The sequence below is a fragment of the Rhinolophus hipposideros genome, assembly GCF_964194185.1.
Source record: "Rhinolophus hipposideros genome assembly, chromosome: 21".
Lineage (NCBI taxonomy): Eukaryota > Metazoa > Chordata > Mammalia > Chiroptera > Rhinolophidae > Rhinolophus > Rhinolophus hipposideros.
The window spans coordinates 39108194-39133176 of record NC_138067.1 but is presented as its reverse complement, the minus strand read 5'-3'; the positions used below and the strand labels follow the sequence as shown (position 1 = coordinate 39133176).

The 24983-nt window shown below is 51.7% G+C and overlaps 2 protein-coding genes across 8 annotated transcripts; one reads left to right on the top strand and one right to left on the bottom strand.

The window, feature by feature from the left end:
* Positions 1 to 148: 148 nt before the first annotated feature.
* ACTMAP (actin maturation protease) lies at positions 149 to 7494 on the top strand. Of its 7 annotated transcripts, XM_081032411.1 has the most exons (7): positions 149 to 370; positions 950 to 1132; positions 3143 to 3211; positions 3710 to 3834; positions 4197 to 4326; positions 4415 to 4485; positions 5327 to 7494. In XM_081032411.1, the coding sequence occupies exons 1-7, from the start codon at positions 345 to 347 to the stop codon at positions 5662 to 5664; spliced, it is 942 nt and encodes a 313-aa protein (XP_080888537.1). In that variant the 5' UTR covers positions 149 to 344; the 3' UTR covers positions 5665 to 7494. The 7 variants fall into 7 exon arrangements, with proteins under 7 accessions (XP_080888537.1, XP_080888539.1, XP_080888533.1 ...); XM_081032413.1 differs by lacking the exon at positions 950 to 1132 and having other exon boundaries at positions 156 to 370; XM_081032407.1 differs by lacking the exon at positions 149 to 370 and having other exon boundaries at positions 385 to 1132.
* ITPKC (inositol-trisphosphate 3-kinase C) lies at positions 7485 to 21823 on the bottom strand (the record flags this gene model as incomplete). The annotated part of the gene is made up of 7 exons (XM_081032406.1): positions 7485 to 8926; positions 10758 to 10829; positions 11401 to 11502; positions 13292 to 13496; positions 14384 to 14597; positions 16493 to 16592; positions 20669 to 21823. The coding sequence occupies 7 exons, from the start codon at positions 21821 to 21823 to the stop codon at positions 8723 to 8725; spliced, it is 2052 nt and encodes a 683-aa protein (XP_080888532.1). The 3' UTR covers positions 7485 to 8722.
* Positions 21824 to 24983: the final 3160 nt, after the last annotated feature.

Sequence of the window (24983 nt, the reverse complement as noted above, 5' to 3'; positions counted from 1 at the left end):
GGGCTGCGCCTCTAGCCAATCGGGACGTGGCTCGCGCGGCAGTCTTTTCCGGAGGCAGTCCTTTGGAAGTCCCACCTCTCTCCCATCGCCCCGCGTTCTCTGTCACGTGATCGCTAAAGGGCGGGGCCTCCGTGCGAGCCCTACCACGTGATACGGGAAATGGCGTGTGCTGCGGCCACCATTTTGCGGGAAGTGGAGACGCGTTACACCGTGATTCTTTTTCCTATTCCAGCGGTATCGCGGCTCCCTATCGCCTCCCACCTCTGAGCCTTCTTTATCCCACAGATTTTTCCTGTTGTGCTCTGATTCCAGGACCTTCACGACTAGGCCATTTAATCTGCCTGATGTCCTTTGACCTCTTAACTCAAAGGTCAGCTGGAAGGTTCCGAACTCGGGCCTGGGTGTGAGGAGGGACAGAGCCTAAAATTCTACTTAGTCTTTAACGCTGGGTCTCCAAAACCCACGCTTTAGGCGCCTCAGCCCAGGTATGAGCCCCAGGTTTCCAAGTCTAGCCCTGTAGAGTGAATGAATTCCTACTAAACCTTCAGCCTTGCACCCCACCTGCGTAACACAAATTGGGTTTCTGGTCCTGTTTAAAGGGCCCCGCCCTGTTAATCTTCAGATCTTTCCTGCTTGGAGTCAGCGCTAATCCCTGCTCCCGTGGTTCCAAATTTTAGCCCTGGTTCTTTCAATACCACTGCGCAGCCCCCCGGTTCCCGGACTCCTCTCTAAAACCTGCAGAACCCCTGTCCCTGAGGCCACCAGTTTTGGAGAACACTTCACTCTCCCTTCCAGCCCGTACCTTAGACCCCAAAATGATTTCTCCATGTTTTCCTCCAGTGGAAACCCCAGTCCCTCCCAGACCTCTTGCATCGCAGGCCCCTATTATTCCACCTCCTCCCCCACCTCCACATTCCCCCAATTTAGCCTTTCCACCCTCTCCCTCAAGTCTCCAGGCCCCTATTCCCCCGCCACCCCCACTGCCACCTCCATCCATTGCCACGGGGGCTGCTCCCCCTCATGTCTTCGGCCTGGAGAAGAGCCACCTTCTGAAAGAGGCCTTGGAGAAGGCCGGCCCAGTCCCCGGGGGCCGAGAGGACGTGAAGAGGCTCCTGAAGCTGCACAAGGACCGGTAGGGTGTCCGTGCCCCACCCCGCCCACCCACCCGTCTTTCCCCAGATCGCTTCTGTCATCTCCTCTTGGGGTTGCCTGCTTCAAGGTCAAACAGCCTGACTGCGTCAGCCCCCTACTTAGACCCTTCAGTGGTTGTGTGTCTTTAGCCACGAAGAAAGATCCTCCCTCACAAACGCCAAGACCAGTGGGACAGACAGAGCCCTCCGTCCACCAGATGGGACAGCCCACAGTGGTCAGAGGGAGTGCCGGCCCAGGCCGTGAGTCAGTGGGGCCAACGTGGAGAGGAGGACCCCTGAGTGCTGTTGAGCAAGTTATCAGGGTTATGTGATGAGAGTAACCAGCTTGTGCAGAGACCCAGAGTGAAATGAAGATAATGTGCATTTTTGTGTGTGTGCAAATGTTTTTTTAAGCTGGGAAAGAGCAAACATGGGGTTTCATGGGTGGATCGGGCATGGGGGCCATGCAAAGGAAGGTGACTATCCTGAAGGTACCAGGAAGCGATGGGAGGGCTTTGTGTGGGGGAGGGAGGCCACTTAGTGGGAGTGGAGGTGGTGAGACGACTCTGTGGGTACAGGAAGAAGCTGGAGCACCCAGGGACCCAGGCAGGAGATAGGGGGGCTAGACTTGGTTGGGACTCTGGGGACTCAGATTAAAGATTGCCTGACTAAGAGGAAGAGAAAGAAGTGACTAGCCCAGACTCATAAGAAACTTCCAGTTTTCTAGGCAAGTTGGTAATCTGCCCTAAATGCCTCAATTATAGTGAGGCAAAATTAATGCAAATGAGAACACCCGTTATTGTATGCTTAGCATATACCTGGCACTGTTCTAAGTGTTCTTAAGTACATATTTAATCCTCTCAGCAGCTCTGTGAAGTAGCAACTATTATCCCATTTTCCAGATGAGGAAACTGAGGCTCATAGAAGTGAAGTCGCTTGGTTACAGTGCTTAGTAAAGAGCCCAGTTTGAACTACGGCAAGGGGGCTCCATTTAAAAAAAAAAAAAAACAAAAAACATTTTCCCCCCTTCTTCCACCTCCCGCGCCCACTCCGGTTCAAGCCATTGTTTGTCAGTCTAGTGTGTAGGGCATAGCTCCCTGGCCCATGCTGGGCTGAGGCAGTCAGTCACCAGTTGGCTGCTCCTGATGGCCCGCGGCAGCTCCTGGCAGCACTGTTCATGGCAGCACTGCTCAGGGCAGCCCAGCTCCAGGGAGAGCTGTTCTTCACAATTTTAGCTGTAGAGGGCGCAGTTCACTGGCCCATGTGGGAATCGAACTGGTGACCTTGGTGTTAGGATCATGGTGCTCCAACCACCTGAACCACCCGGCCAGCCCTCCATTCTTTTAATCACTATGCTGTGCTGTTGTCTCCTTTCATTAGGACGGCATTCCCTACACCAGCCTTGCGCTTTCACTATCACTATCCTTGGAATAGAATTACAGGCACATCTCGCTTCCCCTCTTGTGCCCTGGATGGGGAGGAATGAATTGGAGTCACCAAAACTGTCAGAGTGGCCTTCCCTAGGGTAGGGCTGGGCAGGCCTACAAAGGACTAATTATCAGGGTGATCTCTAGGCCTGGAGCTTGTTATCTGGTTTTCCTCAAGGCTGATTTAAGGGATTTTCACCTTATTTAACAACTTGAGAAATAGGCTTAGAGGGGAAAAATCAGTTTGGGTACAGAGACACTCCTTCAAGAAATTTCCTGTAATAAATCATTCTGGCTTCTAGTTGCAAAACTTTTGTACGTCTGCTCTTAACCCCTTCAGTAACTACGTAAGAGAAGGAGCGGGGAGACGCAGGTAGAAGGGTCATTACTACTGAGCATATGAGGAAACTGCAGCTGGGGAGGGGAAGTGCCTCAGGGGTGAAGTGGGACCCAGCCAGGAGCTGCCCTCAGGCCTCAGCATGGCCAGGCCTGTGTTGCTGCTCTTTGCTGTCCTTTGGCACCCGCTTCCGGCCAGACCTCGGAGGGGACTCTAGGAGCTGGTTCCCGAGTGTGGCCCTGATTCAGTTTCAGAAGTGACCTGCAGTGGCTCCTCTTCTGTGCCGACCTGCCCTCCTTCATCCAAGAAGGCCCTCAGTACGTGCCCTGAGCCAGAACCCAACCCTTTGGCTGGCCACGCGTCCCTAACCCCTGCCTCTGCTGTGCTTGACCTGGGAGGGTGCGGGGAGCAGCTTCATCTCATCCCAGGCAGAGCGGGGAGGACCAGGAGGGAGGTGAGGGGAAAAGGGGGGGACCTTACCAGTTCTGGACCCTGGGTGCATGCGCAGTAAATAGTTGGAACCAGAGAGCGAGTGGTCCATCATCTCTAACTCCACGTTGGCACCTACTCCTTCTGGAAGCCCAGGTGACATCTCTCCCTACCCTTCCACCCCACCTGTAGCCCTCTGGCCCTAGGCCTAAGCCGTGGCCATTCACTCTCCCATGAAGAAGAGTCAGGTCTCCCCACCTGGCCTGGGAGAGGGGAGGGGAACTCCCTAGGACAGCCAACCTGTTCCCCCCACTCCAGCTTCCAGGGCAGTGGGGGCCCAGTTAGGACATGACTTAGGTTGAGGGGCTGCGCCTGTGTCTCCCCAGGTGCGGACTGGTGGCCCTATGGATGGCAGGCACTCTCCTGGCGCCCCTCAGCGGCATCCCCCTGGAGAAACTCGTGCAGATGGCCGTGGAGAGAGGCTACTCGGCCCAGGGAGAGATGTTCTCAGGTGAGATGGGTGCAGAAGGGTCACAAGCCAGGTGTTCTTCACCGGGAAGGGACTGGAGAGGCGGGGTGCAACCCTGCCAGCCGGGGACCTTGTTCCCTTGCTCAGGCCCTTCTCTCCACCCAGCAGAGCAGAGTGTTACAGGTAGACTCTGGAGCCAGGCTGCCTGGGTTCCCAGCCCAGCTCTGCCACCTCCTCCTTTGTGACCCTGGCCAAGCAGCTTACCCTCTGTGTGCCACATTTTCTGCATTTGCAGAAAGAGGTGATGGTATCATGGTGAAGGTTAGAGGTGGTGAGCCCGGTACGCCCTTGGCATAGTGCCAGGCACACAGTGATCCCTCACTCTGTCTGCTCTGTCCCTGCAGTGGCCGACATGGGGCGGCTGGCCCAGGAGGCACTGGGGTGCCAGGCAGAGCTGCTGTGCGGCGGCCTGGGTGGTCCCAACAGAGACCGTGTGCTGCAGCACCTTGTCGCTGGACACCCCTTGCTCGTCCCGTATCCCAGGGCAGGAAGGGAGCAGGGCTGGGTGGAGCAGGGCGAGCCCCAGGGCCACACACAGCTTTGGCCTTAACTCCAGCACCAGCTACGATGAGGACTTCAACCACGAGCCATGTCAGAAGAAGGGCCACAAGGCCCACTGGGCAGTGAGCACAGGTGGGTCCCCCTTTGTGTCCCTGTGCCCTCACCATGGATCTCCCTAGTCCCCCATTGCCCCGCCTCACATTCTCCTCCTTGTACTGCCACCTCCCTAGGACTCTTGAGGCAGGGACCAGAGCTGGGCCAGCCCTGTTCCCACAGGGTACTTACCAGGGACCTGGCAGGTAGCAGGTGCCTCAGTGTCTGCCAGTTGGGGTTTCCACACACAAGCTCAGATTGGGGACGTTCAGATCATACAGTGTGGACTCCAGGCCCAGTCCTGCCACTTCCAGGCTCCGACTGTGGGCTTCCATGTGCTTATCTGGAAATCGAGGTGACAGTAGCATCCACTTCAGAGGCTGTAGGGCTACCGCATAGGCAGAGCACAGGAGACTCTCAGGACAGTGGTGCCTGGCACGTAGCACGTCCCTGTAAGTGTTAGCTGTGACCGCATTGTCATCATCCCACCTTCCCGGAAGAAGACAGATTTGTGCATCACCTGGCCTGGAGCAAGGCTCTGTTCGGCCCCCTCGTGGCTCTCACCTTGAGGGCTCCACCCTGAGCATCTCCCTCCTGGGCAGCTGGAGACAACGGGGTGACAATGTTTGCTGTGCTTAATGTCACCTCTCCAGCTCCCTGTGCTGACAGGCTGTAGGAGGCAGGATTTACAATGCCTGCAGCTCGGGAGCCAGACACCCTGGCTCCAAATCCCAGCCCAGTTGTGTGCCCACTGCCCCCGCTCACTTCTCTGTACGATGGGGACAAGGCAGCACCTGCCCTGGAGGGCAGTGGGGGAACTCTGACCCTCAGCACCTTGTCAGGGCTCAGCTCCCCTCACAGTCTCCCCCTCTCCTCACAGGAGTCCTGCTGGGTGTACAGCGTGTGCCAAGCCCTGGTTATGTGGAGGACCCCGAGCTGCCAGGCCTGTTCCACCCCATGCCCGGCATGCCCTGCCGGCCAACAGCCTTGCCGGACGAAGGCTCAGCAGGAGCCGTGTACCTTCTCTCCAAGCAGGGCAAGAGTTGGCACTACCAGCTCTGGGACTACAACCAAGTTCGGGATAGCAACCTGCAGCTGACGGACTTCTCACCTTCGCGGGCCGCCGATGGCCGGGAGTATGTGGTGCCTGCTGGTGGGGTGCGGGCTGGCCTCTGTGGCCAGGCCCTGCTCCTCACACCACAGGATTCCAGCCACTAGTCTGCTGCAGCCCTGAGCCAGGGTGACATGGCCCAGACCCTAGCTTCTCCCTGTGTGCGAGAGACCGAGGGCTTGGGCTGGATCTCCTGAGGACCTCCAATCAGTCATCCTCCGTGCAGGGTCCCCTCCGATCCATCTAGTCTCCAGCCTGGGCATCGTCCCATCTCCCCCACCCCCAAGCCCATCCCCTTAGTATTGAGCACCTACTGGGTGGTCTGGGTTTAGAGCCTGACAGACAAGCTACCGCTCCCAGGGGAAAGACTGACAACAGCTCAGACTCCATGTCCTGTCCACCCCACCGGAATGTTGCATCCATCCGTCTCTCACTGGTGGTCACCCTCTTCTAAACCATTGTCACCTCTCTGGACATCTGCCAGAGCCTCCTCACTGGGCCCCCTGGTTGCTCCCCAGTTTCTGTTCATATGGGGCCGGGGTTGAGGGAGGGGGGAAAAAATCTGGTCTCCCCACAACCCTCCAGAGAAGCTTCTAGCAGCTCCTGCTGCTCACAGAGTAGGGAGCCCAGCTCACCTCTCCTTATCCCAAGCCATTTCTCACACCTGTCACCAGCTATACTGCCTTTCAGGTCCGTAGTGCACCCCACCGCAGCCCTCTGCTAAGCGTAACTAACCTCTCCAGTGTGGGAGAAGAAGAAACTCTCCCCTCCAGGTTCTTTTGGCTGGTCTAATAATTAAATTTACGTGAGACAGAATGAGAAAATGACCAAATTTAATACATATGTACACATGGGAATCCCACATACATGAGAAAGTCAAGAGACCCCATATGAGAAGTGCCAAGACAGGAAAAATGAGGTATATGTGCCATTCTGAGCTAAGGATCGATCACCTTGGGCCTTCAGATGGAGGAAGGTCATTGCAGGATGATAAGAGCAGATGTTCAATTGGAAGTTTGCCCTGCCTTATAGATAGGTCAAAAAGTTTATCTCATAACTTTTTTGTTACTATTAGTATGCAAAACAACATCTGAATCTCTTATTATGGGCAAGTCCCCTAATTTAAATTCTAGGTAGTTAAAGGAGGGTGGGTCAGAGCTTTCTCCTGAGCCCACAGAATCTTGGTTGCCTTTAGCTCAAAATCTGCATGCCACAAAGGCACATCTTGGGGTGACTCGTTCTGAACCCCTACACCAGTTTGGCTCATCACTTCCTCAGGGAAGGTTCCCGCAGCCAGGGCTAGGCCCCTCCCCATGTTCTAATTTAAAAACAAAAAGGAAGTACGTCTGAGCAGTTCAATGTGCCAGCCCTTTTACCCCCAGTTAACTCATCAAATTCTGCAGTCCTGTAAGGAAGGTACTAGATCCCCATTTTACAGATGAAGAGACCTGAGAGTTGGAGGAGTGCAGTCACCGGCCTGAAGTCACATGTGCTGGCACGTGGCGGGGCCAGGATTCAAACGGGGCAGGTAGTAGCTATGCAGATACATAGGTATGTGAACTTTGAGCGATGATGTAGACTTCGAGATCTGAAAGGGGTCTGTCTTGGTCACTGCCGTGTCCCGCGCCCAGCGAAGGGACTAAAGACGGTACAGTGTACTGTTTCTAACCAGAAGTGAGGAATTCCCCCGACCCCTCCGCCTGTGCCTTCCAGCCTGCCTCTGACACTGCTGCACTGTCCTGGCAGCTCCAGACGGCAGGGCTTGGTGCTATCTTGGTCACCATTGTGTCCCCAGCCTTGTCCAGCACAGCCACACACGAGGAGCAATTCAGTGAGCACTCTGAGCCTGCATCTCGACCCCAAACTGGTCACCATCCCGTTACCCCACCCCAAGCTAATGCTCAGAATCAGAGTTTTGAGCCCACACACTCAGATGCAAAAGAAAAAAATTCCACAATGTTGGCTTTGAAAGTCTATTTATTGGGGAGTCGTCATGGGGGGTTGGCAGTGAAGTGATATTGCCTCCTGTTCGCCAGTGCTGCCCCATCTAACAACTACCTGTGTCTCGTATAAATAAGTATAAAGGTCAGTAGAAAAGGAGTGCTTCCTCAGCACTGGAAGACGACGTCTGAGCTTTGGCTTAAGAGGGAGGTGCCTATCCCCTAGCCCAGCCGTGTGGAAGCCAGCAAGCTAGCTACAGGTGCAGGAGGAGAGAGACGAGGGGCACCCCCACCTCAGGGTGCTGGGGTCTTTGGTTTGGACCGTTGTGAACCTGGGGTCACAGCCAGCAGCCCCACCCACCCTGAGCCTCTGGACTGGGGTAGGATGGCGGCTACCCAGGGAAGACAGCTCTGACTCCCAAGCCCGCTTCCCTGCCCCTGAAAGCCCTTGCCACCTCAGTCAACTAGGAAGGAGTAAGTCCCAAGGATGAGATGGTACCCGAGGAATGAGGTGCTGGTCACAGGATGTGGTTGTGGTTTTGGTCTGCGGGGGGTCAGCAGAGTTCTCCCAGGAGCAGGAAGGATCCCAAGGGGCCATCGAAGAGCAGGACAGGGTGAACTGGGCCCTGACAGCAACGTCAGTTCTCAGGCCAGTCCTACGGTGTCACGCCCTCCTCAGAGCCTGTCAGAACTTGGACGTTCTGTTCCCCCGATGAAGAGATGGGGCTGTAATTCTTCCACGCAACCAAGCCACTCCTGCATTTGTTCACAAATGGGCACCACAGATGAAGCTGACTGGTCCCCGGCCTCGGGAGCCAGCTCACAGCCACTGGAGGGAGCTGATTAGGAGGCAGTGATGAGTCATTCATAGGAATAGGCACAGTGACAGGCCTATGGATGGTGTTCTTTCAGGGTGCAAATATTGTGGTTTCCAGCAGCCCCTCAGGAATCTTCCTGTCCGGTCAGAGGACCCAGTGTGGTTCTGACTCAGTGGGAGCCAGCTATATCACGTCCCCTCTCCAGTCCTGTATCATGAAAGGGCCAGGTGCTACCTCATCTCCAAGGCCCAACAGGTCTTCCACACTGGGCTCACATGATGTACAATACAGCCTCCTGTCCTAGAGGTCAGTGCCTCCATGGCCAACCTCAGGCCCCCACACATCTCAGGGTTCCTCCAGTTAGACAGCTATCATCCAATAAATAAACCTGGCAGCGGGCAAATGGGTCAATTCTGGGCCAGCCCCTGAAGGAGGCGGATCATGTTGTCCAGGCCCCAAAGGTAGCCATCCTCACGGTTGCCCTCAGCCCAGGGCAGCCGGTGGCTGAGTGTCTGGTGGTCAGGCAAGGCCACTGTCTTGCCGAAGTCAATCATCCAGACCTTGGCCAGGCCGGTGTGGTCATGCACAAAGAGAAGGGAGCTGCCCACCACCTGCAGGGAGAGAGGTGGGAAGTTAGGGGCCAGAGCAGGCATTGGCGAAGGTCCCCTCCTCAGGAGGCATCTGAACAGGGTGTTGACAGTATGAACTCTGGAGCCAGGTTGCCTGAGTTCAAATCCTGGCTCTGCTCCTTATTGGCTGTGTGGCCTTGGGAAGATGACTTAACCTCTCTGTGCCTCTGCTTCTTCACATACAAAGTGGGAATAATAGTACCATTTAGCTCAAAGGTTGCTGTGCATATTACATGCATTAATTATACAAAGCACTTAGAACAGTTGCCAGTATAGCCAGTGTGCCGCAGATGTTAACCAGTATCCTTTTTCAAGCTGAGGTACAAACTGAAATGCCTGCAGGATCCTGAATGAGTCAGGGAAGACCAGTGGAGACTAAGGAAGTGGATCATGCCTTCCCTGTGGAAAGGGGCGGCCACTATGCAGCCCCAAAGGATTGCTGCTGGTGACCTAGGCCGCCTTTTCTCCAGGACTCGGTTTCCTCATCTATAGAATGGAGATGATGGTCACAGCCCTACCTCCTGGGGTCCTTGGCAGCATTCCATGATCCATGTACTCACCAGCTGCATGTGGGACTTGGCACACAGCCCTCAGAGGCACTGGTTTTGATTTTCTAATTAGAAATAGTTTCCTTGCCTTCATCTAACTCCAGGTTTGCACACTCCTCTCATTTTCTAGTCGGGTTTCAAACTCCACTGCCTCCAGAGCACCCAGAAGACAGGGCAGGTGAGTGGGCCTCTAAGAGGCAGATTCAGCCCTGCTCCGATGGCTGTTGGCATGTGGCAAGCGGCCCAGTGTTGCCACATTTCCCAAGGAAACTAGAAATCCCAATTGTGGTGTGAAGTCTCATGTTTTAAATGTTGGTGACTCAGTTTTTAAAATGTTAAGTCACCAGGCAGGTGAAACCAAACAGGAAGACAGAAGGGATGGGATCCCCAGGCCTCCTCTCTGTGACTTGTGTGTAAAGGCAGTGACAAGAACAATGAGGGTGACATTTGGGGATAAGAAACATGACAGTAACGGCCGCACATACTGAGGGTTTACTGTGGGCCACACTCTCCCTATATTAATCCACTTAACCCTCCCCATGTCCAGACAGCAGGTCCTCCGTTACCCCACCCTGCAGGGGGGTTCGAACCCAGGGGGCTCTGACTCCCAGATCAGGGCTCTTCCAGAAGTCAGTGTAGGAGAAAGAGGTGAGAGGGGCTTGAGGGGGAAGCGGAAGAGCTTGGAGAGAGGAGGGAAGAAGATAGATGCGGTGCTGTCACTAATTCTCAGACTTTCCAACAGAGCCCCAGAGAGATGAATGCTTCCAAAGAGAGAGAGACTGTGGATGGGAGGGAGGGGTAAGGGGAGGGGGAGAGCCACCGAGGAATGCAGTTAACAACAATTGTAAATCATTGTGATTGCAAAGGAACTGTAAGAGCTAGATGTTAAATGCGCTTCTATGTTCCCAATGGTAGCTCATCTCACACTTCAGCAGCCCTATAAGGAAGGTACTATTGTTCCTCCCCAGTTGGGAAGAAACGAAGAGGTCACACAGCAGAGCCAGCCTTTATACCAGGCCACCTGGCTCAAGTCCATGCCCCTAACTCTCCCACTTCTCTAAACTCCCCTATGCTGCCTACCCTAAAAAAGCAAACCCCAAAACTTGCAGTCTCCTTTTAATAGCTTTAGCTTGTAACTGTCAGCAATTTCCCCTCATGCCACCTGGACCCCAAAAGCCCCTACACACACACACACACACACACACACACACACACACACACACACACACACGGCTCTCTGCTCCCATGGCGGTTGGGGCTCACACCTCGTGGGTCTTGAAGAAGGGAGAGTTCTCCAGAGCTTCACGAAGTTCTTCTAGGCGTGCCACGTACTTTCTCTGTGTGTGAAAGGGAGGGTTTCTTGGTTAGCATAGGGACTTTGTAGGTCCTCACCCATTTGGAGATTTGACCTTCTCCCATACCCCCAAAGGAGCGGCAGACACAGTCAGGATGGAATAAGGGGAGCCATGAGGAAAATGGGAGGGATGGCACAGATGAGAGTGCAGTTCGATTACAAAACTACCCGCAATTCCTAGCAGCTCCTCCCACCAACAGGTGAAGTCTGTTTCCCTTTAACCTAGGCTTGGTCATATGACTTGCTCTGGCCAACAGAACATGGCAGAAATGATGGTGGCCTAGCCAACAAGAGGTCTTACACTTTCCCTTGTTCTTTTGGTCACCTGCTTCCACCGTGAGAACAAGCACAGGCTAGCCTGCTGCATCATGAGAGTCAAGAGGCCAAGTCATGAGCTGAGACCACCAGATACGTGAGCAATGCCTTCCTAGACCAGCCAGCCTGGCCAAGCCACCAGCTGACCTCAGCCCTAAGTAAGAGACCATTGACTTGAGAACAACAATGGTGGCGGTGGTCTTAAGCTGCTAAATTTGGGGCATGGGTGTCCTGCTCACCAGTATTCCACGGTTCCCATCCACAAAGTCCTCCAAAACCTTTGTCACCTGCTCCAGCTCCTGTGTCTTCTTGAAATTGGTGTTGCAAGTCCCATCAGCTTTCTGCAAGGCAAGGGGTGAAGGCATAGTGTCGTAACTTTTCCTTTCCACACCCAACACCAAGCAGCCTCAGGCCCCTCCTGGGACACCTGCCTGCCTCCATGCTCAATTGCTGCTCAGCAGAAGCCAGCCCACCTGCCCAGCCCAGATCAAGCCAGCCCCAAGTCATTATCCTGAACAGCTGGTCCTTTCAAGTCTAACTTTGAACCCCCCTGGTTGAGCCAGTCTAGCCAAGTGGGCTTTGGATGGGGGGAAATCTGGCTTTGAATTGTGACTCTGCTACTTCCTAGCTGGGTGGCTTTAAGCAAGTCACTTCACCTGTCTCAACCTCAATTTCCTCATCTGGAAAATGGGAATTTACTACAGCTGGTATACAGATTAGAAGAGATGGGGCATGTAGGATGTACAGCACAGTGCCTGCACATAGTAAGCAAGCACTCAACAAATGAGACGTGTTACGTTTTACATCTGAGAGGGACACAGAGAAGCCATCTGAGTCGTACTGCCATGCTGTGCTAGGCGTCATGTGGGCACTGGTAACATAGAGGTAACAGGATAGACACAGTTGGATGAGGGAGGCAGTATTGAATAAGAGCGTCACAAAAGGAGATAAGAATAATGAAGGAGTATAGGGAGCTCTGCGGAGGTAAAGAGAGGGCCCTCATCTAGTAAGGAGGACTTCCTGGAGGAAGTGAAATTTAAAAGGAGACAGGAAAATGGGAGCCAAGCAGGGGAACAATAAGGGGAATAGCAGTCCTGGCAGAGGGACCATCATGTGCAGAGGCCCTGTGGCAGAAGAGAGCAGGACCCTTTCAAGGAAATGGAGTGCTTCACTGTGGCCTGAAGGTACACAAGGAAGAGAGGAGTGAGAGACGAGCCTACACCCTGGAGGGCCCTCTAAGCCAGGGAACCTCTCTTGAAGGTTCTAGGGAGCCACAGAATGGTGAATAGGAGAATGACAGCCAGATTTGCAATTTAGAATGATGGCTCAGGCGAGGCCATGGGAAAACAAGCACTCTCATACATCGTGGTGGGGTGCACAATGCTACAACACCTGTGGAAGGAGTTTGGCAATCTCTAGCAACATCCCTTCTGCCTTTTGTCTTTGACCCAGTAGTCCTGCTTCTGGGAATCTAGTCTATAGCTAAACCTTCACACTAGTAAAACGTCTTATGTACAAAGTGATCCCCTGAGGCATTGTTTATAATGGCAAAAAATGGAAACTGCCAACAACCCAGGTGGCCATCTATAGGGGACTCTGGCATATCCACAAAGAGCTGTTACAGCTCTCACGGGAAAAGGGGGGGGGGCCTCAGGGCGGAGAGAGAGGTTTCTCCTGTATACACTTTTATAATAGTATTTTGACTTTTGAACTTTATGAATACCTCGTCAAACAACTAGATTTAATTTTTTTAAAAAAGGATAAAGAAAATCTTTCTCCAAAAGGAGGAAAAAGCATCACTCCAGCTGCTGTGTTGGACAATGGATCAGAGGAGGCTGGGGCAGGAGAAGACAGGGTCAGACTAGGGCAGAGTCATGGGAAAAGAGACGAAGATGGAATCAAGAGATGCCCAGGCAGAGGGATAAACAAAACTTGGTCTCTGATGGGCATGGAGGTGAGAGAGAGGCAGGACCTCTCCTAGCCCCCGACTTTTCATCCTCTGCAGTCTCCTGCTTGCTCTTCAGGCCTTGCTTCTTTCCAGCTTTCCCTGACACCCGTGTTCCATGAGAAGTCCTGCCTAGATCCAGTTCCCAGCCCTCTACTGACAGGCTAGCCACTCCTGGCCCTCACCTTGATGCCCTCAATCCGGAAGCCCAGGGTGGAGGTCGAGCTCACGGTCTCCCTCCACTGCATGTAGCGGGGCTTGGTGACTGCACCCTGGGCATGCTCCTCGGGGGTGGGGGCCCCAGGGTCCACAGCCACCATCTTCTCATACATGTCCTTCCGGGGCCAGGGCCGTTCTCGCGCCTTCACTAGCTCATCTTCCAGGTAGGTCCTGGAACACAGAGGATGTGACAAACGAAATTATGAAAACAAAGCGGGAGGACTTACACTCCACGATATTGAGGCGTGTTATAAAACTACAGTGTGGCACAAAAAATAAACAAATAGATCAACGGACCAAAACAGAGTCCACAAACAGACACACAAACACATTCACCGATTTATGACAACGAAGGCACTACAATTCAGTGGGGAAATGGGAGTCCTCTCAATAGATGGGGCTGGGTCAATAGGACATCCATATAGGGGGGGGAAAAAAGAACCTCGATCCCTACCTCACACCATATATAAAAATTCGTCCTAGATAAATTGCAGAGCTAAACGTAAGAGTTAAAACAATAAATCTTACATAAGAAAACAGGAGAAGATCTTCATGATCTTGGAGCAGGCAGGCATTAAACACATAAAAAAAACTGACAAACTGGATTAAATTAAAAGTATTCTCTTTATCAAAAGACTATTAAGAGAGTGAAATGGGAGAGCTGGAGAGTATGTGTGTATATCTCCAACAAAGGACCTGTATCCTGAATACAGAAAGAACTACACATCAAAAAGGAAAAGACAGTCCAATAGAAAAATGGGCAAAATATTCACACAGGCACTTTTCAAAAGAGGATTTCCAAATGACCAATCAATGCTCAACTTCGTTGGTCATCAGAGAAACAGAAATTAAAGCCATAATGAGACACCTACCAGAATGATTAAAATTAATAGAACAGGCAAATACCAAGTGTTGATGAGAAAACAGAACAACTGGAAGTCTCATACACTGCTCGTGGGGAGGCACGTACAACCACTTTGAAGGTTGACTTGGCACTATGTTCAAACATGCCCATCCCGGACCCTCCACCTCTGCTTCACGGCTATCCCTGACCCCACCTGCTGCCCATCTTGCAGTCCATGATGGAAGGGCCCTCGAAGTCTGCCAGGAGATCTTCCATCTGGTTGAAGGCCTGGCCATCCTTTTGCACCGTGCCGTAGTAGGTTGGTACGAAAGGCCGCAGGGGGTCGCTCATCAGATGCTCCAGGCTACGCTGCTCACACTGACAAAAACGCTTTAGAATCCGGCCATCCTCTCCCGCCTGGAAGTTCCCTAGGAGCAGCGCAGTCAATAAGGTCAGAAACTGTATCAGCAAGGGACTCCCCTCCTCTCCAGTAGGCATCAGCCCTGGCCACTGTCATTTTGCCTGACCGTTCTGCAATGCTTTCTCTCCCTCCCTGCGTATCTCAAAATCCTGGCCAGGGATGGCAAGGGAAGGGCCTGTTTCTGCTCTTTGTTTAAACAAAGTCCTCTTTAGAGCAGAGTGCATCCTCATTGGTTTTGTAGTTTTGGATGTGAGCTCACAATCAGCTATGGGAATTTTTGTGAGATCTCAGTCAAGAGTTTGACTCTCCAGAGTAGATGTGCATTTGCTTCTGCCTCGAGTCCCAGGGCGCCAACAACTTAAGTTAATTTTACAACTCAAGCCTTTCCTAGACCATACAGAGAGATAGTGTAGAGTAGAATTACAAATTCTTCCTGAGGCAGGTTGTGTTTTCCAAAAATGTCTGCAACAATAACTCCTGTCCCACATACTCTTCTAGAATTTTGTCATTCCCCAGCAAGGAGTGGAATCTCATTCTTCTCCTCTTGACTCTGAGAGGGCTACGGCAGAAGCAACACTGTGTGACCTCAGAGTCTATAAAAGCAGCTTCCACTTTGTTGGCAGAGACACTTTGCAGTCCTGAGCTGCCATGTAAGAAATCTTGGTACTCGAGGTGACCATGCTGTGAGGAAGCCCAAGCAGCAGTATAGAAAGCCACACAGAGCCTTTCCAGCCAGCAGCCCCGCCTGAGACCCAGCAAACAGCCAGCATCAATTGCCAGGCATGTGAGTGAATAACCTTCCAGAAGTTTCCAGCTTGCACCCTTCAAGCTGTCCTAGCTAAGTTGCTAGATATTATGGAGCAGCAACAAGCCATCCCTGCCATGCTCTGTCTGAACTCCTGACCCACAACATGTGACTATAATAAAATAGTTGTTTCATTCTACTAAGCTTTATTTTTTAAACCACTGCTAAGTTTTGAGGTTTTCTTGTTTTTTGGTTTTTGCTTTAACTTAACAATAGTAACTAGGACACATATAGATAGCCGGCCTTTGTTGACAGTTTCAGGGGGGTCTTGCCTTTTCTTTGATTCATATCTAGGATGAACAGGCAGATGAGTTCCCCTCCTGTTTCCCTTTACTGGTGGGCATGGTTTGTCTACGTCAGCCCACTGCCCGTTTTTGTTAATAAAACCTTATTGGAACACAGACATGTTTACATATTATCTAGGGCAGCTTTTGTGCTACCATAGCAGAGTTGAATAGTTGTGACAGAGACTGCATGGCCCACAAAAAATAAGTATTTATTGTCTAACCCTTTACAAAAAATGCTAGGTATTATGCTATTGTGTACTGGAGACATTATGCTTGGCCCAGGGGAAAAACTATTATAGCTGTTGTTTATCGGGGGCCTACTAGACTCTGGGTACAGGGTGAGGACAGGGAACGATAATTTCCATTCATGAGGGGCCTGTGTCTCAGTCTCGATATACACTTTGATTTTAACCCTTCAGTTAATCCTGAGAAGGAGGTATGATTATCTATATGTTACAGATGAGGAAACTGAGGCCCAGTGAGAGAAAGTAACTTCCTGGGTCACCCACAAATAAAGAGCAGAACTAGTATTTGAAGCCCAGGCCCATCTGTCCCCAGGGTTGTGGATTTATACCCCCACTGCACACCCCAATACTGGGGTAACAGGGAACAGCCTTCTGCCCTGATGTATAAACAACCAGGCCTAAGCACTTCTAATAATAGCCCCATGAGGTGGGGAGCATCACCAAACCCACTTTACAGATGGGGAAACTAAACTACAGAGAGCAGCTCTGTAGCTTTCCTTCTCCAGCCCAGGAATCTTTGCCCAGCTCTGTCTGCCCCCCGCCAGCCCCCACCCACTGCTCTCACCAGCATGTCCAGATAGTTGGACCCAAGGGTAGTGTTTTCGGAAGGAGACCACAAATGGCGAATACTTCAGAACTGTCTTCAGCTTCTTCCACGGTTTGTTCTGTGTGGGGCAGAGCAGGGTTGGGTCAGGGCTGAGGCTGGGGAGAGAAGGGGGTGGCTGAGGGGTGCTGCCATGAGAGGGAATGAAGGTGGACCTGTCACAGGAGGCTCACAGGGATCTCCAAGGGAGGACTCAACAGGGAGCAGGAGTGACAGAGTTCTTGTCTCCATGCAAGAAAGAATTCAAGAGCAAGACAGATGCAGGAATTGAATGGGCCTTTCCTGGGCCTTGGGGCTTCCTGGAATCACTGGTCCAAAGCCACTGGAGTGAGCCATGCCCACTTACTCCAGCAATCACAAGATTCCCCCAAAGGCCTCCACACAGGCCCGTCATCACTTCTTTTGTATCTGTTTCTCTCTGTCCCCTCAAACGAGTAAAGATAGGCCAGGTTTTGTTGCAGTAACAACAATCCCCAAATATCCCCCCCCTACACACACACACACACACACACACACACACACACACACACACACACACACAATTTGGAAGCCTCATTTCTGTCCCCAAACCAAGTCAGACCTTCTGGGGAAAATGACAGAGGCAGGAGTTGATGAATGGAGGCTGAACCACAGAGAGAGAAGAAACCGAGACCTGACAAAGTGACGACAGAGACAAAGATTGCAGCAGTCATGAGAGCAGCTCACCAGATAGCTCCAGCCCTCCCCCTCACAGGCATGTGCCTGCTCTTTTTGAACTTAGGTTATTGACTTGCTTTGGCCAATGAAATATGAGCAGCAGTGTGACTTTTGGGTGGAAGCCTTCAAGCCAGAGTGTGACCCGTCATGTTCTTTTCCTTACTAAAGAAAAGGGTGGGAAGAGAAATGGAGGCTTCCTCAGCTTGGTCCCTGCAGGAGGACAGCATGGAACAGAGGTGTCTGGGGTTGTTTGTTACAACAGCAAATCCTGACCTATTCTGACTAATACAGAGACAGACACAAAGTTACTAGAAGAGAAAGAAAGAAATGTAGAAAGACAGAAAGGGAGACACAGATACAAAGTAATGGCAGAGATAGAAAAAAGATAGAAGCAGAGAAAAACAGAGAGAGGGCAATAGAAAACCAGAGAAGCAAACAGAAAACAAGTACTTAGTTGTATCATGTTGACTCAACCAAGAGCTTCTTAAGACTGGGTTAGTGTCTGATTCACATGCATGTGTGTGTGTACACACACACACGCAAGAATATACATTCTCTGCTCTAGGCACACAGCATACTTTTAGCAAGTATTGGGAGAACTGGGTCATTTCCACAGGAGGAAGCTGTGTGGCTCATCCCACCCCCATCTCCCCAACCCTCCCTACCTCCCTGGAGTCAAGACCATGTTCTCTCTCACCTGCTCAGAGCCCAGCTACCTAGCAGACATCTAACTGAGGTGAGAAGGTCAAGCAGAGTCAGAGTATTGGGCTGCAGGATTCAGGAAGAGCTATTCCCTCCCCCCTCCAGCTGCCCAAGTGGGAGTGGAGAGGAGGTGATTAATAAAGGTTCCTGTTTACTAAGCACCTGGAACATTCCAGGCATAATGACAAAGACTCAGTGTGCCATATCCTACTTAATCCTAAAAACACAACCCCAGGAGGATTGTTGACTCTGTTACAGAGGAAGAAATAAGCTCAGAGGGGTGAAGTCACTTGCCCAAATCACACAGCACAGAGCTGATTCTACCTCTGGTCTAACCCCACTGCCCTGGGCTTACCCACCCCATCCCTACTAGACTACAGACTCTGAGGGCAAGGACTGAGATTGCCATGGTTATGACTATGTCCCAGCCCACGGCCTGGCACACAGTAAGTACTCCAAAAACGTTGTGTGGATTGAAGGAGGTTGGTTGAAACTGTCTTTTTTTTTTTTTTTCAATCATAAGCAGATTCAGTATCTTCTCTGTCTCTCTCTTGTTTAGATCTGATAATCTGGGTTGATATCAGGATGGTCTCAGCTCACATGCCCCCTCCTCCAGGAAGTCCTCTCTGATACCCTAGGTCTAGCCACTCACCTCTTCTGAACTCCCACAACTCTTTGGGCTTCCCCAATCCCGGCCCTGACCACTCTGAGCTGTCACAGCCTGGTGATGGGTCTGTCTCTCTCACTGGCCTGGGAGCTCCATGAGGGCAGTGTCTCGATCACTGTTGTGTCCCCAGCAAAGCCAACAAGGGGCCAGATATATAGCGGTGGCTCAGAGACTATTGTCTAATTAGGAGGATGGGATGGATGTGAGAAGGAAGGAAGCGGGGGAGAAAAGGAAGAAAGTAGCTGGGCCTTTAAGGTCAGATGGGATTTTTCAAAATGAGTGAGACGGAAGAGAGGGTATTCTGGGCAGTGGGAACAGCTTGAGCAACGAGTGGAGGCAGGATGGCGGCAGTGTTGGAGGAACAGTGTGTACTTGGGCTTTGTTACAGCAGAGGGGTCAGGGGTGGAGAAGGGAAGTTGAACGTGGGAAGTAGCCTGGAGACAGGAAGCTCTGAACACAGGACTGAACTCCTGATCACTCTCAGGAAGGCCCTAGGGAGCCATGGAAGGCTCTGGAGCAGGGAAAGTTCAAAATTTGATCAGAAGTGGGCCATGTAGGAAGAATTGGGAAAGATGAAAAAAATTGGAGACAGAGAGGCCTGGCAGGAAAGTCGGTGAGGGATGGATACATACATCGCAGGGGTTAAAATGAGTAGGTTTTAAACTCAGCCAGAACTCAGTTAGAATCCTGGCTCTGACCAGACTTAGCCAACCCTAACTAAGCAAGTGACTTCACCTCTCTAGACCTAAATTCTCTCATCTGTAAAATGGAGATAATAATCATCCCAATCTCATAGTGCTGATTCAAAGAGTTAACACATACAATAAAGCATTTTAAAAAGTGCCTGGTACTCAGTAAGGGTTTGAGTATCAGCTCTGTGTCTTCCAAGGTGTGTGACCTTGGACAGTGTCTTGACCTCTCTGTGCCTCAGTTTCCTCACCTATAAAATGGGATGATAATAGTATCTAACTCCTAGGGCTGTTGTGAGGATTAAATGAGTTAATACGAGTAAGGAGCTTAGTACAGGGCTGGGCACAAGTACTAGCTGCTTTTTTTTTCACCCACTTCCAGCTCAGCTGTTCTGAGATGCCAAGGAGGTGAGAGAGTAGGCAAAGGGAATGGCAATGGCAGACAGCCCGCGGGTCAACTCCCTTGCTCTGGCACAGACGGGCTGAGGCAGGTCTGTCTCTTACATCTGTGGCCACATGTGTGAACACGTTCCTAAGGGAGGCATGTGGGGTGAGGAGTGCTCACTGCAGACTCCAATCAGGGGCCCCAGAACAATGCGAGGATCCAGAGGGCGGACCCACTCTCACACCTGCCTTTGCAGTGACCCTCCCTCCTGAACCTGCCCAGCTGGGCCCTCCTGATTCACCGGGGGAGAACCGCACCCAAGCCCGGGGTCAGGGTGGAGGTTGTAAACAAGAGTCTGCTGGGGGCTCTCCGGGGAGTTAGGGGACAACTAGGAGACCACAGGATACCTGGCTAGGCTAGGCGTCCCTTAGCATTTTGGGTTCACACAGCCCTTTGCGAATCTGATAAAAGCTGGGGACTTACTCCCTACAAAAAGTGAATGAGCTAAAGGGTGGTAAAGGTTCATGATCCTTTAAGGCAGCGATAGGCCCCAGACTAAGAAATTTGGGGTAGAAAGTACACTTTTTCTGTCCCTCTATATGAGTGCTCTTCAGATTTGGGGGTCATAAATACACTCTCCAGAGGATCCAACAAAAGTCATAGACCCCTGCTTCAAAAATATGTGTATACAGCATATACATACAGACTCACACAATCGCACCCTTTCAGGCATTTCTGGGCAGCATGAAATCAGCCAGTGGCCATCCATTTTAGACCCCAGTACTGGAGGCAATGGGTGAGGGGGAAAGGAGAGGATTAATTAGGAGGGTGCCTTGAGTGGGTTAGTAAACCATCTATCAGAGGAAGAAGGTCAGTGGATGGAAGAGGGACCTGGAGATGAAATTGTTGGTAGATGCTAGAGAACCTCTCAAAGCAAAGGCAGGGGGATAAGAGGTCTAAGGGGTGTGTGGCTTAAGGGCAGGATGGATCCCACTCACCCCAGACCTGTCCTCAGGGTCGCTGGCACTTTCACCCCCGGCAACCACGTCATCCTCAGACTCGTCGAAAGAGGAGGCAGAGGAGAAGCCACCACTGCCCACCTCAACCCGGGAGGGGGGTCCCACTGGTTGAGCCTCAGGCTCAGGGGTTTCAGGAGTGATGATGAGGCGGGGCACAGGGATCAGGGAGCTATGCTCCAGGTGAGAGTACAGGTGAGTCACCAACTCCCCAAGTTCTGGTTCCACTAATGGGCCATCTTGGTTGGGCTCCCCCAAAAGGCAGTCTGTCCCAGGCTCTGTCTGGGATCCACCAGTAGTATCTTGCTTCTGCGCAGCGTCAGTGCCAGGTTGTGTCCAGGAGCCATCAGTAGCTTGTTGTATTGAGAAACCAGTGCCAAGCTGTTTCCAGGTTGTTTCAGTATCCTGTTGTATTTGGGAACCACCAGTGTGAGGCTGTGTCCTGGGAACTTCAGTATTCTGTTGTGTCCTGGAGCCACCAATGTACAATTCTTTCCAGGAGCCATCAGCACTTCGCTCTGTTGAGGGACAGGCCCCTTCTGGCTGAGTTAGGAAGCTGGACCTCTTCTGGTGGGTCCAGAGGTTATCAGTCCGGGGCTTGGCCCTCTCTGGCTGGGTCTGTGACCCATGTATTTCTCGCTCTGTCCAGGGCCCATCAACGTTGGGTTGCGTCCAGAGGCTGGCCCCCTCTGGCTGAGGCTGGAGGTCGGACCTGCGTGGATCACTACAAAATCCATCTGTCTCAGTCTCCGTCCAGGGACCGGCTGTCTCCAGCTCTGAACAGCGGCTGCTCCTTTCTGGATGTCCCCAGAGGCTGAACCTATCTGGCTCCGTCTTTTGGCTGGGCTGCTCCGTCTCCGCTCCGAGGCCAGCTGCTTCAGGCTCAGCCTGGCCGACTATCCCCGACTCAGGCCCGAGGCCGGCACTCTCACGCTCAGAGTGAAAGCAGGACACTTTGCTCCGGGCCTGGGACCCGCCCCCCTCCGGCCGCTCCGCCGGGCCCCCAGCGCCGGGCCCAGGTCGCTGCTGCCCGGGCTGCCGCCGCCGCCCCCCTCGGGGCGCCTTTAGTCCCATGCGGGCTGCCCCCGGCAGTGCTCCGGCCTCGTTCAGGCTCCCCCGGCAGGGGCAGCGCCTCATGCCCGCTCCCTTGGTTCGGGCTTCGGCTCGACTCAGCCCCTCCGGCCCCTTTAAATCCTGCGAGGGGTGTGGCTGGGGAGCCCCGACTCCCGAGTTCCGGCCCGCTGAGCTCCAGCCCTTCGGGCCACGCAGGGGTTAACCGATACTCCCCCTCCGGGGGAAAAGCCCAGAAGCCCCGCCCACAGGACGTGACGTAAGGAGCGGGCCTCGCTTAGCCCCGCCCCTTTCCCTTGGAGGGAGCCGCTGGATTCCCAGCATCTGGAGCTTGTCCAGATTGCGTCTGGGCCTCCTTCGGGTCCTGGTTGCGGGCTAGTGGGGTTCCTCCTTAGACCTCTGCAACTAATCCAACCTCCCTTCACCCGCGAGTGACCACTTTAGCCTACCTATAAACCTCGGTGAGAGTCTAGCAGCGCGCCCTTTTCTCAGGCTGAGCAGGGACTCAGTTTCAAAGACTTGAGAATCCCAGGTATGTGGGTTCAAGACCCGCCTGTGTCACTTCTAGCTTTGTTACCTTGAGCGTGTGACCTTGGCTCCCCATCTCAGTTTTGTCACCTGCAAAATGAGGATACGTAATATTTGATTGTTTCGAAAAATACGTGTTCCAGTGCCACGAGAGCCAAGCGTTTTACTAACAGGTAAATTGAGGCCCAGAGTGAAAGAATTTGTTTAAGGTCAAATTCTTTAAGAATTTGTTAAAGGCAGGGCCTTAACTCTGAAGCTAGGATGCCTAGCCAAATCCTGGCTCCAGCACTCACTTCCTGGAGGCTATTTCCCAACTGAGTTGACTCCTCAGTTTCCTCATCTGTAAAAAAAAGGTAGCGGGGCCAGCCTGGTGGCACAGGCTGTTGGAGCTCCGTGCTCCTAACTCCAAAGGCTGCCGGTTCGATTCCCACATGGGCCAGTGGGCTCTCAACCACAAGGTTGCCGGTTCAACTCCTCCAGTCCGGCAAGGGATGGTGGGCTGCGCCCCCTGCAACTAGCAACGGCAACTGGACCTGGAGCTGAGCTGCGCCCTCCACAACTAAGACTGAAAGGACAACAACTTGACTTGGAAAAAAGGCCTGGAAGTACACACTGTTCCCCAATAAAGTCCTGTTCCCCTTCCCTAATAAAATCTTTACAAAAGAAGACAGCCATGACAATTTCCTCACAGGGTTGTTAGGGGAATTTTACTTATTTACAACATGTGCATTTGTGCACTTGCTTTGTGCCAGGCATTGTACTTACTACTTTATACCCCAAATCTTGTGAGGTAGGGATCAGCATTATCCCCATTGCATGGTCAAGGAAACAAGCACAGAAAGGCACAACAGTGAGTCAAGATCACATCTTGTATCTAAATTGTGTAGATTTGAACCCAGGCAAACCTAATCCAAAATCTGGATTGATCTCTACTGGATGATATAATCCGCTTTTGAGGCTGGGATGTTGGAAGAGGAACCAGAAGTTAAGAGTACTTTCTGTAAATCAGATCATGACTGAAGCTTCTCTGCTCAGAACACTCCATGGTTCCTATCCCACTCAGTGTAAAAGCCACAGTCTTCAGGGTGACTCACTATACTATACGTGATCGGCTCCAGTTACCTCCCAGACCTCTCCTCCATCTTTTCCCTTCACTCATTCTGTCCACTGGCCTCTTTGCTATTTCTCTGAGATATGTTCTACCACAGGGCTTTTAAGCACTGGTTTCCTCTGCCTGGAACATCCTTCCCTCAGATATTCCAATAATTTCCTCGTTCCCTTCCTCAGTGAGCACTTCCCTGACCACCCTATTTAACCTCACAATCTTCCCTCCACTCCCTGCTCCCTTTCCCTGGTTTATTTTTCTCTTTAACATGTCACCTCATTAAATACACAGGCATAGGGCAGCCAGGTGGCTCAGTTGGTTAGAGCGGGAGCTCTGAACGACAGGGCTGCTGGTTGGATTCCCACCTGGGCCAGTGAGCTGTGCCCTCCACAACTAGATTGAAGACAACGAGCTGCCACTGAGCTTCCAGAAGGACGGCTGGATGGCTCAGTTGGTTAGAACACGAGCTCTCAACAACAGGTTGCAGGTTCAATTCCCACATGGGATGGTGGGCTGCGCCCCCTGCAACTAAACATTGAAAATGACAACTGGACTTGGAGTTGAGCTGCGCCTTCTACAACTATATTGAAGGATAACGACTTGGAGCTGATGGGCCCGGGAGAAACACACTGTTCCCCAATACCCCACAATAAAATGTATTTAAAAAAATACACAGGAATAATTCAGAGGTATTGTGGATTCGGTTCCAGACCACCTCAATAAAGCGAATATCGAGATAAAGCAAGTTACATGAATTGTTTTGTTCCTCAGTGCATATAAAAATTATGTATACACTATACTGTAGTCTATTAAGTGTGCAATAGCATTGTGTCTAAGAAACCAATATACATACCTTAATTAAAAAATACTGTGTTGTTAAAAAGTGCTATCATTTGAGCCTTTTGGAAAAATGGTGCCGATAGATTTGCTCAAGGCAGGGCTGCCATACTTTCAATCTTTAAAAAACACAATATCTGCAAAACACAATAAAGGGAAACACAATAAAACGAGGTATACCTCTACTTATTTATTTTGTTTATTGTGCCCCTCACCAGAAGTCTGCACCAAAAGGGTGAAGATTTTTGCCTGTTTTGTTCCTTGCTATGTCCCCAGTGCCAAGACATAGCAAGGAAAAGCACATGGTAAATGCTTCATAGAAATTTTTAAGAGTGACTTTTTCATAAGAAGTTTGTCTCATGTATAGAGCTCTTGTTCTGTGCCAGGTCCTGTGCCAAGCTCTTTATAGATAGTTAACACTGAGCAGGAGGGGATGCCATAGCCCCATTTTACAGATAGGGACACTGAGGCTCAGAGGTCTGCCAACCTCTGGCCTTTGTAGCCACCAGGCTAGTTGATATGACCTCATGCATTTGAATCATGTGGCACCAGGCTTGGTACCATCTGCCACAGTCCTATAAAATAGTTATTGTCATGGGTGTTTTTAATATATTTTTACCCTCAAGGGTGAGCTGTCACCTAGCTCCTGAGTCAGACTCTTACGTTGGGGGGGTGGGGGGTTCTGTCTTGAATTTGAGTCACTTGTGGGAGGGGCATTGGACAAAGGCTCAGGGATCTAAAATGAGTCATCTTTTC

What these genes read in the sequence shown, in the direction of transcription:
- ACTMAP (XM_081032407.1), top strand. Translation starts at nt 816, where the DNA reads ATGATTTCTCCATGTTTTCCTCCAGTGGAAACCCCAGTCCCTCCCAGA. An exon ending in GGACACCCCTTGCTCGTCCC is followed by an intron (nt 4,327 to 4,414) that starts GTATCCCAGGGC and finishes CTCCAGCACCAG; the next exon opens with CTACGATGAGGACTTCAACC. An exon ending in CCACTGGGCAGTGAGCACAG is followed by an intron (nt 4,486 to 5,326) that starts GTGGGTCCCCCT and finishes CTCTCCTCACAG; the next exon opens with GAGTCCTGCTGGGTGTACAG.